Genomic DNA, 12,314 nt, shown 5'->3' with positions numbered 1-12,314 from the left:
ACATAAGGTCATTACCAAAATTATGAAAATATTGTGGAGTGCGGCACCGTGGGTTTGGAGGGGCAAAGAAACACACACAGACAGGGTTCATCTCAAACATTTATTTAAATAGCAGCACACAGAGAAATGATGCTCTTGGTCCAAGGACCCTGTTCTCTCAAGGAGCTGTAATTCTTGTATTAGCTGGAAATTGAACCCAGGCCTCTTGCATAGCAAGCAAAAACTCTCCCAGAAGACCACCAATGCACGTCTTGCCTAACACCTCCAGACTCTCTCACAACACACTGGCAAACAGTCACCCCATAATTTCCCCCAGTGGTTGCACACTTACATTCCAGATTTTCCCATAATGCAGTTATCTACATTTAACAGGTTTCCCGCCTAAAACAGTAACGCGGGTCATTAGAAAATTGTTATTTTTACAAAGCAAGTGTATGTAACGCAGCAACATAGTATCACTGGAGTCAACCGATATTGCGTAGGCCGAGCTGCTCAGAGAGAGATACTTGTGTCTTTTGTGCTTCTCGGCAGGTGTGGATGTGCTGGAACGTCAACGGCTGAAGCTAACGGACCTCTCTTCGCAGAATCCATGGCACGTAAATAATGTGCCGGAAAATTTCCCCGGGACTCACCGGGCAATGTTTTCAAATACTGGATACTGCCATCAAGTGGAAAAACGGATGAGCTGCAAGGTTTCCCACTAAAATCCATTACCGCGCCTTAATTTGCGAAAGTGAGTAAATAAATAAATACAAACACACATAAATAAATAATAAATTTCCCTAGCCTTTAAGAAGTGTAAGCAAGCTAAGCACAAACAAGTTGCAGGGAATAATTTAAGAGGCGCCTTTCCGTTATGAAATGTTTCCGTGTTTGCGGGTACGCGAATCAGACTAGTTACAAAGCAACCTCGCCGTCAGCTGTAACAGGATGCAGCGGTAAAAAATGTGGAAGTCGGCCCCAAACTGGATATGCCACATTGCCTTTCCAGCCAAATTGTGTTTACTCCGAATCAGGCAATGTGCCATTATGCACGTAGATGGTTTCTTTCAAGTGCATTCCGGAATGTGTAATGGCCACACTTTTAGTGTTTAGCTCTCCGCAGGGACAAGAACCCTCAGCCTATCCAAGCAGCTCCTTCCCACTTTGAAATGTAAATAGTACACATGGCGTGAATGAGGGATGCTGGGGGGGAGGTGCTTCTCGTGTGGGCTCATCGGTCCGGGATTCATCACAAGTATTAACGAGCGGGGTTTTCTCGGACGGGCCGATCCGCCGTTTTTCAAGTTGCCGAGAGAACTCCGCCACCGAGATCCACACACCCTGTTTCATTCATGCGCCGCTCTTCGGACCTGGATGAAACATAACAGGCAATATGGCACTGGTCCAGTCAGACATCCATGTGCAGAATTTGCGAGTTGCACATTTTGCATGATTTATCTAATCAAAATTGCATCTTCTCATTAAACTTAAAAAGGTAATGTGATAAATGCAAAATTATTGCAGATGAGATCATGTACACACACTGTCTGAAATTGCTTGTCCCAACGAGCCGGAGCCTAACCCAGCAACACAGGGTGCAAGGCTGGAGGGGGAGGGGACACACCCAGGACAGGACGCCAATCCATCGCAAGGCACCCTAAGTGGGACTCGAACCCCAGACCCACCAGAGAACAGGCCCTGGCCAAACCTGCTGTGCCACCGCACCCCCTGCACCCATATAAGTGAGTGCAATATTTTTTATCTGCATTTTTATTTTTATTTCTCATGTCAGACCAGTTTAAGGGTGAACGTAACACTGGTAAGGTCCTCTGCCTTGGATGAGCCCCCCATCTCATTGCCTCCACACATAACAATCTGTCATTGTTTGAATGGGTCTCCTGAGTGATGGCAGTAACCAGTCTATGCATATATTTGGATCAATGTTGATGTCATCTGCATCAGCAGACTGAGAAATTGCTGGCTGAGGGCTCTCCAAACATAGATCTCTTCTTGCAGCAACTCAGTAGCCATGTGACCAGCTAACATCTGTCTTGTACCACTGGCAGTCAAGGAAGCGGAACCATCAAAGTGGCAGCTTAACCCCGAAACCTCTCTCTAGACCTGCATACATTTCACGTTTAAAAATACTTACAGTCCACTTAATCAAAAGCACTCTTGAGTAACTGCCAGTAGCTGAAGTCTAATTCCTTTTACCATGCAAGAGGATAGTGGATGAGAAAAGTGCAGCCTGTAAGCAGTCTTTCAGTGAGGAGGTGTGCACACCCTGCACATGTGGGCCTGCGACTGGAGTGGAGCACGTGACCACAAGTGTAGCACAAGCCACTGGTATCAGTTATGGTCAACCTTATGAAAATGCCAAGAGACTGCAGAAAAGAAAATAAAATGTTCCTTATGAAACATATCTTTTGCAGAATCAGAAATCCAACATTTCTCTACAAAAACTGATAAAAGTTACTTGTATCACTTACCAACTGATATAAGAGCTAATACAGAATGTTGCTGCATGTTGTGTTTGACCTGCCAAAGTGTTTCCACACATCTCCCCCTCCCGGTCTCTCTGCATTGGTTTCTTATAGCTGCCCGGATCAAATTCAAAACTCTGGTTATGGTCTACAGAAGCATTAGTGGAACTGCTCCCAAGTATTTACGAGACCTGATCATCTGCTGCACCCCAACCAGACCGCTATGCTCCTCCACCTCTGCCCGTTCGGTGGTCCCGAACACAAAAGGTACAAAAACAAAAGCACGGAGGTTCTCGGCTCTGGCTCCGATGTGATGGAATGACCTCCCCTTCCCCCTCAGAACTGCTGAATCTCTGCCCACATTTAAGAAGAGTCTTAAAACTCACCTCTTCTGGACTCACTTCTCCCGTGATCTCTTAAGTTCATGTAATGTGTGAATGCCCATACTCTGTAACTTCGAGATCATAACTGCTGAACAACGGATGAACCTTCACGCAGCTACTCCTGCAATGTAAATGCTTAATTAAAAAAGCTGCATCTACGTCTCTCTTTCTGCTAAGGTAACGCACACATTGTATTTTGTATGAGATGTACGTTGCTTTGGAGAAAAGCATCTGCTAAATGAATAAATGTAAACGTAACCGCAGGCAGTGTATCTTTGTTAGGTATTCTTGGCAGAAAATGACGCAGCATTTGAGCAGACGGAAAAAAACTCTGCATGTTCAGATGAATAAAGAAGAAGAAGATGATGAAAGAGAAATGACGGAAATGTTGGGTGCGTCTCTTATTAAAACAGAAACAAACGTCTGCGGTCATACGGTTTAATAAGCAAAGAATTTATCTCCTGGAACACAAAGAGAACCGGAAGATTTAAAAAGAAAAATGTTTCTAACCCAGTTCCCAGTAAAGATCATCATTACACTTTCCTGCAGGCAAAAGCTGAACAACCAAGTGAAAACACTTGAGTGGATAGTTCTGAAAAGCTGTAAAAAAACGAAGACTAAGCAAAGCCAGGAATCGTGAAGAAGCAGATGCTTCGAAAAGGAAGAAGGAGATTGAGTGAATTAGGTAGAAAAGTAAGTATGATAGAGAAATGTGAGGTGCTGCTTAAACACAGCAAAAAGGTCAGTTATGGGTCGGGGAGGAAGGAAAGGATCTCCAAGATGTGTATTGAGAGGCGACATAAAGCAAACGTCAGAAACAGAAAACAGGAACTCGGGGAGTGATGCAGCTTCACATGACACTGCTGATGCCTTCATACAGAACAGCGTATAATTCGTTCCAATCTATTTTTTTATTGTTTCTTTAATTAACAATTGACCAGGATGGAAATATGTCCCAGAATTATGGGGATTGGATCATTATGCTCCGAAAATGCAAACACACTTAATACAGCAAAGGGCAAGTGCGCGCAGTTACATCGCACTATGGAAAAGGTTCCACAGAGTGCCCAGATCTTCAAAAATTCATCAGAATTATTATGCAGATGAGTTTTCTGATCAGGTCTTTCCACTTGAGTCAACCACATATTTGTGGAGAGACCTTCTCATGTGGGCTGTAGCAGTGAGATAGAAACATGTAAGAATAATAGTGAATAACTCAGAATAATTCCATCAAATCTGAGGTCTTCAGTCCATGTCCTTAAACATTACGCTGCCTGCTGCTTCGTGAGGGTCTGTCCCAGCATTGCCATCGCCATCTCTGCAGGTTCTAAGTGAGAAATGCACTTCCTTTCAAAGAGAATTTGTTTCTGTAAACATTACCTCAGCGAGGGATGGCAATGGGTCAACGTACAGTGGTAAATTTGTAAGGAGTAAGTAAGCTTTACCGAGATACCTCAAAAATGCAGTTCTGCTCAGGGAACGGCTTCAGCAGTACAGTGTTGATAAAGCTGCGGTTTAGGTGCTCGTGCTGAAGAAAGAGGTGAACAACGCTGTATGGAATCTTTTAAAGTGTCAAATGAAACTGATCATAAAATAAAGGCTTTTTTGGACATGTTAAGTCAAGTAAAGAAAAACACACAGACTGGTTTGGGCTTACTGTTTATAAACTTTTTTTAAAAAAAAACGAATCTATATTATTTCTGGCAGTAGTGACAAATGGCAATAAAACATTAAATTGTTTTTCATAATTCAGCTGGTAGCGCAGTAGTTACAGCTACTGTCTTTGGTCCCAAAGGTTGCAAGTTTAATCCCCATCTTCAGCTGTAGTACCCTCGAGCAAGGTACTTACCTTAAATTGCTCCAGTAAAATTACCCAGCTGTGTAAATAATTGTAAGCTTGTTACTGTAAGAATTTAACCTTAACATTGTAGGTTGCTTTGAAGAAAAGCATCGGGTAAATTAATAAATGTACAGTATACGACCTCATAATGAATTTTGTGTGCTAAATCAATGAAATGGTGTAAAATGGTGAATCCCTAGAAAGTATTACAAGTTCTTTTTCTTCTGAGACCACTCTGCTGTAGCCTGTTACACCCAACACACAGTGCTGCTGAAAATACTCACACCCACTATGTATGAGCCTCTTATGTCTGTACTTTATTGTATTATTGAAAGTACTATAAAAATCAACTCCAAACTGTTGTGATCTGTTCGACATAAGCGTGAAACTGTGACATTTTTCCAAAAATCCACGAAAGAATTGTGACATTATGAATATTGATCCCTTGGGATAAATCACTCCACTTCAGGAGTGAATTATTGCTCTGTCCACAAAACACAACCCTGATATTTTTTTTTTTTTGGTAAAATGCTGGCAAGATCTTGAGTAATAGCAAGACTTTTCCGTTGATCTACTTCTGCCGTCTTCATTTGCTTTATTGTATATCGCTGCACCTTCTGCACACAGTGAGACAAATCCTCCGTTTCTCTGAATTGGGCTTTGGTTTGTCAAACTGGTGACTGACTGAAAGAGATTTGGACCAGCACCTTACGCCATAACTTTAATTCTGTGTTAGACTTGTCAAGTTCAAGTAAGGTGGGAACAGCCTTCTCTTTTTAATTTTAAATCTCTAATTTATGTAAAGATTTACTCTATTAAATTCAAAGTTGCTTTGCAAGACTTTTCTGTTTATTAATTAACAACAGAGAACAGAACTGGGTCAAATTTTTCAATATTTAGTAGAAGTAGTCACGAGGCACTGAGGGATTCTCAAAAAAAATGTTTAATTTTCCAAAATTCATTTGAACTACCTCAGTCACCATCAAATGCTAAAATTGCGTGGTGGAAAAAAAGTGAAGAGACTAATCAGTTACTTGCAGAGAGAACTACTGGTGTGGAGTGTAGCAATAAAATGCATTTCCATTTCCAGTAGGAATAATTAACCTACATTTCATAACTTTACTGGAAGCAGAACTTGGTTTGTGATTTTACAGTAGAGGGGAGTTAAAAAAAAAAAAAAACTGTGTGAGGAAGGAAAATTCTGCATTTTCTCTGAATGACAGCAACAAACGAAACTGTATTCACAATAATATTTTTTGTATGTATACTTTTACTTGTCTGCCAGCTGGTTTAAGCTCTTCAAGTCGAGTTTCGTGTTATCTTAAAAACTTAAAACAACCGTCCACGAACAAATGTTCAATTCACTGCTCAGAAGTTGCTCGACCACGGTTGGGAAAGGGTTGGGGGGGGGAAAGACGTCACTTCCGTTGCATTGCGGAAGTGCTCAAAAAAAACACCGCACTGCGCACTGCGCATGCTCAATATAAATAAACAAGAGCTGCAGGAGCACCGGCCATTATTGAAGAGATTATCGTGAATATTTAGTTTTCGGTAAGACTGGGTAAATTTCTTATTTTATGTCATTTGAACCCTAAAACGATGATATTGAACATGGATCACCATGCTCATGTTGTTAACAGGCAGGGAATGTCAGGCCCCTAGCCTAGCTACTAGCTAAGCTAGGTAGGCTGAGTGAGTGAGGAGCTGAGTTGAGAGTCAGACTCAGTGTGTACGGTTCGTACCGGCCTACTACCAGTTTTCCTTGTGCTCGCTGTAGTAACTGCACATCGTGTCACAGATTTATGTATTTATTTAAGTCAGCGTGATGATGAAGGGAGTGAGTGACTGAAGCCAGGGACACACACACATTGATTGATTCTGTACGAACCGCCCGGTGCGGTGGAACAGCGACACTGACAGTCCACGTCCACGCCATTTTGCCGTGAGGCTTGTTGTTGTACCCTTTGCTGCTGGGTTTTTTTTCTGGATAAATTTGGGGTAGTACTTTGTTCAGTCAGTGGTACTTACTAGTTGGAGGCCGGATTCGCACCTGCAAATGTTGGGTCCAAGGCGGAAACTCAAACTGTGTGTTTTGCCAGTTGTCAGGTACTGTTCAGTTGCTTCAGTATGAATGTATGGAATGATGGGGACAGATCCCCCCCCCCCATGAACGTGTGGGATGGGGACGGATCCCCCCTCGCTATGAACGTGTGGGATGGGGACAAATCCCCTCACTATACATGTGGGATGAGGACAGATCCCCCCTCGCTATGAACGTGTGGGATGGGGACGGATCCCCTCACTATACATGTGGGATGAGGACAGATCCCCCCTCTCTACGAATGTCTGGGATGGGGGCAGATCCTCCCTCGCTATGAACGTGTGGAATGGGGACAGACTCCTTAAATATAACAGCTGAGTCCTGTGCCAGACCACATTAAAGCAGGTGAATCAAAGTTTTTTTTTTTTTTTTTTTTTTTAAATAAAAATAAGCATTGCAGAAAAGCCTGGGACACACACACACACATTTTCTGAACCGCTCGTCCCATACGGGGTCGCGGGGAACCGAGGGGGAGGGAAGCCTGGGACAAATATTGTTTATTTTTTCATAAGAGATTAACTTAAATGTGGTAAATTAAACACGTGACACAGTGAAGAAGTTGTTTAGTCATAGGAGATTTTGGAGTTAGTGTGCTCTCAGAGGACAGGTTTTCTCCTTCAGTCTGCAACTGGCGCGTGTGCACACAAGTTCATTAAAAGCTTCTTCTTTTAACGGTGTCGTATAGATTGGATTCTATCCAGTTTTTAGCCTCTGCTTGAAGTTTTGCTGCTCTGTTGGCTGCTTATTTTTATTGTGTGTTTTTGTCAAAGGCAACTTACGGATTTTTGAAAAGCAGACAAGCTTTAGTTCATGATATATTCTTTATGCATCGAGCACAGTGAAACAAGAGGCAAAGTCATTGCTGACAGAAAGGAAGCTGAATACAACAGAAAAGAAATCACTAGCAAAATGTAAACAAAGACAGAGCCTTTCTCTAATTGTGGTGGAAGTCACTAGACATGTAGGTGTCCCCAGGTCTGGAGTGTTCTGGAACTAAGTCCATGTCCGCCCCCATACCTCAGCTTCCTGCTCCCACCATGGGGAAGTACTTTTCCCGCCTGTCGAAGCTGAAGGACGAGGGCCACGAGGGCCTGACCGCCGTGCCAGAGTACAGCGACTCCCACAGCGAGAGCAGCAAGGGAGGTGATGTGTCCCAGTTCCCCTATGTGGAGTTCACAGGCAGGGACAGCGTCACCTGTCCCACCTGCCAGGGCACTGGCAGGATCCCACGAGGTAAGCGCTGTAGAGCCCGAGCTCAGTCAGGTGTTTCCTCCTTTAGTCGGTTGCCTTCATTACTGTCTCATAATTTCTTAGATGAAAAGTATAATAATGCATTGAGAAGGTGAATTCCTTGGTATGAAAAAAGTATCGTGGAGCCGCAGCATTCCTACCACAACACATAAGTGACATTTCCGTGATTGTTGAAAAGCTATGTAAGCTTGTTCATGCCTTTTGCGTTTAATCACATTTTAATAGCTGTCTGTCTTAACGTAGGTCAGGAAAATCAGCTCGTTGCGTTGATTCCATACAGCGATCAGAGACTCCGACCTAGAAGGACGTAAGTGTATCTACCCCTTCTCCTGCTGGCACTTTAAAGAGAAACTGACTGTTCGACTACGTGCTGTATTTTGTGCTTACTTATCTCAGTTGAAACTGTAAACATGCACTTTATTGACTGCCTCAGCAGAAATAATGTGATGAACAATTTAAGTGTGTTGAAATTTTTGCAGCCCAGAATGTGCAAGAATGACTCTGAAGCGCTTGTACTGTATCTGTCCTGATGCTGCTATCTTTGCCAGCAAAGACTGTACAAGTAGTATTGATACTTCAGTTTGGCTGTAGATATGCTGACGTGACTTAACCGATGCGTGTGTGTATTAACCGTGATATGTTGATGTCCACATTCACTATGTTATGGAGTCTTATGCAGTTCAACTCTTTTGTGTTGCCCGGCAGGAAGCTGTATGTCACGGTGTCCGTGCTGTTGTGCCTGTTTCTCTCCGCCCTGGCCGTCTTTTTCCTCTTCCCCCGCTCTATCGACGTCACCTATGTGGGAGTGAAGTCTGTGTACGTCACCTACAACCAAGACAAGAAAATCATCTATCTGAACGTAACAGTAAGGCTTCTATGTTGGTCTGGTGTTCTCCATGTGTAGTACAGAATTAAAGGAGTACCACTGTTGTACTGTCAAGCAGTACTTGGATACAAACATCTCTAAAGAAATTGCCACAGAAAGGGTGATGTGATGCCTGTTTCTCCTCTGCCCCAAGAACACTCTGAACATCACTAATAACAACTACTACTCCGTGGAAGTGGCCAACATCACAGCGCAGGTGCAGTTCTCCAAGACGGTGATTGGGAAGGCCCGTGTGAGCAACATCACCTACATCGGACCCCTGGACTTGCAGCAGGTGTGCCCTCTTCTTCACCAGGATATCGTGCAGCCAGCGGCAGGTCATCTGTTGAGGTCTTGGTCCCATCAGAGCGGGTGCAGTAATGCAGCGACCTGCTGTCTGAAAGCTTAGCTCATGTACGACTGCGCAACAAGGAAATAAATGACACACGAGTTTTTGCTGCCCAGCCTCACCCCTGTTGCAGACAGTAAGGCTGGCTTGTTTGCTCGGAGAGGAGACTGGGTTCAAGAATACTGTCTAAAGCACTGCATTGTAGCATGCAATGTCCGGTTTCTCTCCCATAAATGGACATTAATGACTAGGGCATTCGGTTCCGATGCAGGAGCCACATTTTATTGCTGCAGACCTTTCCCTTTCTGTCAGTAACCTGTAAGTGAGATCACAAAGTTTGCATTTTCTTAAGGGTTCTTAGGCATAGAAGAGAATACTTTCTGAATGGTGTTATAGTAATGTTGTTTTGCCCGAAAATGCCGTTTTTGTCATTTTCTTTGACTTGCTTTCCTCAGCCTAAAACTCCTTGTATGTTTCAGATTGACTATATGGTCCCTACTGTTATAGCAGATGAAATGAGCTACATGTAGTAAGTGTCATTTTTAAGTTTTACACTCATGCCTCTCTTAGATTGCAGCGATATGAGTGATAGAGTGATATGAGAACAGTAAGAACTCTAACGGACCTCTTGTTTCATCCCTCAGTGACTACTGCACCTTGCCAACCATCAAAGTGCACAACATTGTGGTGATGATGCAGTAAGTGCTTTGCCATCATTCAGAAGAGGCCACTTTACTGTGAATGCTCAGAGAAATGGCCAATATTGCTGTAGAAGACTTTAGCTTTTGAAATGAACAGTTGTCTGCAGAGCTGCATTTTTTGTGGCTAGATGATTTTGGTTGAACTGTTCTACGTCTGTTGTCTTATGACTGTTTATCACCTGCATCAATTTCTTCTCCCCTCCCACTCATCTGCTTTGTCCTCCAGGGTGACTGTCACTACAACTTACTTCGGCCATGCAGAGCAGGTGTCCCAAGAGATGTACCAGTACGTTGACTGCGGGGGAAACACCACCTCGCTGCACGGCCGCTCTTCCAGCATCCTGATGGCCCACGAGTAACAGTCCACCCTCCATCACTGCCCCTCACTCAACCTTGCCCCTCAGTCTCCACATACATTCCTGCAGTTCAGGACTTGGTCTGCTAGGTTGGCTTGTTGGATGGTAGATGGTTTCCTGTGCCCACTAACACCAAACCAGTCAGTGACTCTGTTTCAGACATGAGCTACAGTATTTATGTCGTTGACAGTGCCACTACTGTAAAGGAAAGATGGAACATGGAGAAACGTGTTTGGGGCAGAGCTTTTCCTAGCCCCTAAATTAATGGGTTCTAATTTCCTCACCCTTGCAATAAAAGGTGGCCACAATGGCCTGTTAGAATGCAAAACAGCACTTTAGATAAGCTTATGTATTGGAGAAGACAGGTTCTTGTGCAAACTACTTAATGGGTTGTGGTGTAAAGACAAAATTACACCGCTCTTATTTTAAACCACTGTCAAAGGCATTCCTCAGAAGCTGCTTTTTTTTTTTTTTTTTTCTCGCATTGTTTTAGCGACCAGTTTTTCTGATGTAATGTAAATGTACAAGTCTTGTTTTTAGGGGATGTTCTCAGTTGCATAACCAAGTATTATAAATACGATATGTGCGTGATTTGACACTTCGTTATAACAGTGGTGTGTGAAATGTAACCAGTCCTCTCTGACGGATTAGGTTGTAGGTTTAAGCCTTGCACTTTAGACCCCCCCCCCCCCCACTTTCGTATCATACAAGTGGCGTGTGTTGTGGTTCCTGTGTCCTGAAATAATTTGGAGCACAGCCCTGTTCAGAAGGCCTCTGGGTATTGAAATATGTAGTTTGCGTGTGTGTTTAAGGGTTAGATTCTCACTAACTTGCTGGGGGGATGATGTCAGCAGAAAACATTTCCTGATACAGAGTAATGCAACTCTTATTTCAAGCTATTTTTTACATATTTCCCACTTGTACTCTAAGACGCTGCGCCATTGAAAGTGTGTACTAAATGCATTTCAGTTTTTTAAACGCTTCCTTATCGCCATTTATTTTATATTTTGACAACCCACTAAAACTGATTTGAAAAGGAAACGCTCCGTTGAAGACAGTATTGCAGTGAGACAGTGACAGTTTGAAAATATTGTACTGAGATTTAAAACTCTTATGGGGACATGTTAAAAAAGATATTTGCAAATGCATGTCAGAAATTTTGATTAATTTTATAAGAGTTGTAAATACAACAAATCTTTCAGTGGATTTCTGAGTTAATTTTTAAGATGAAAGTTATGAAACATCAATGCTTTAGGACGTTTTCTTTGTGTATTTACTAAATGATTAACAATGTTGTAGCTGAAAGCTGTGGTCTACAGCAGGTAACACTGTTTTATTTTTAATAATAATCTTTTACAGTTACTGTCTACAAAGATAATCGGAAAGGATTTTAAAGAACATGTACTTTTTGATGGGGGATGCGGGGGAGAATATGTTTGCCCACATGGGTGTGCATTCGACCGTGGCCGTTCTCCTTCCTCTTTTCAACTTGTTGCAGCCCCCACAACTGAATCTTTTCACCACGGTACATGTGGTTGTAAGCTTGCGGTGAGCGATTGGTGTATTTGTTTCGGTTTTTCGAGTGGGGAAAAATAAAATCCTATTGTGAAAAAACAAGAATGCGGTGTTTAGTTTCATTTTATGTACACACCTGTCCTTAATGTGATCGGCACAGAGCATAGCAGAGGAATAGTGCTGGCGCTTCCCAGCTCATGGGCTGTGAGTTCACACATGGATTTGAATCCAGCTCAGTCTGTGGAGTGTGTATGTCCTCCTCGTGTTTGCGTGTTTTCTCCCGCAGTCCGAAGATGTATTTCTGGTGATTCTGAATTGCCCTTAGTGTGTGCACGTATGCGATTGCCCTGTGGTGGACTGGTGCCCCGTCCAAGGTGTACCCTGCCTCGTGCCCCGTTCTTCCTGGATCAGCTCCAGACCCCAGTGACCCTGCACTGCGCAGGTGATTATTAGTATTTCGAGTTTGATAGTGGTTTTTAATGGCAGTA

At 43.1% G+C, this 12,314-nt stretch overlaps 1 protein-coding gene across 1 annotated transcript; it reads left to right on the top strand.

Annotated features, from left to right (window-relative positions):
• Positions 1 to 6,150: 6,150 nt before the first annotated feature.
• LOC108935609 (transmembrane protein 106B-like) lies at positions 6,151 to 11,919 on the top strand. The gene is made up of 8 exons (XM_018754360.2): positions 6,151 to 6,239; positions 7,812 to 8,022; positions 8,284 to 8,347; positions 8,746 to 8,905; positions 9,060 to 9,200; positions 9,734 to 9,783; positions 9,899 to 9,952; positions 10,182 to 11,919. Exons 2-8 carry the CDS (start codon positions 7,827 to 7,829, stop codon positions 10,312 to 10,314), a joined length of 798 nt encoding a protein of 265 aa, XP_018609876.1. The 5' UTR covers positions 6,151 to 6,239; positions 7,812 to 7,826; the 3' UTR covers positions 10,315 to 11,919.
• The last annotated feature ends 395 nt before the right edge of the window (positions 11,920 to 12,314 follow it).

Source organism: Scleropages formosus, chromosome 23, assembly GCF_900964775.1.
Source record: "Scleropages formosus chromosome 23, fSclFor1.1, whole genome shotgun sequence".
In the NCBI taxonomy this organism is placed as follows: Eukaryota; Metazoa; Chordata; class Actinopteri; order Osteoglossiformes; family Osteoglossidae; genus Scleropages; species Scleropages formosus.
Note: the sequence above shows the minus strand (reverse complement) of the source record. Positions and strands in the feature narration are given on the sequence as shown.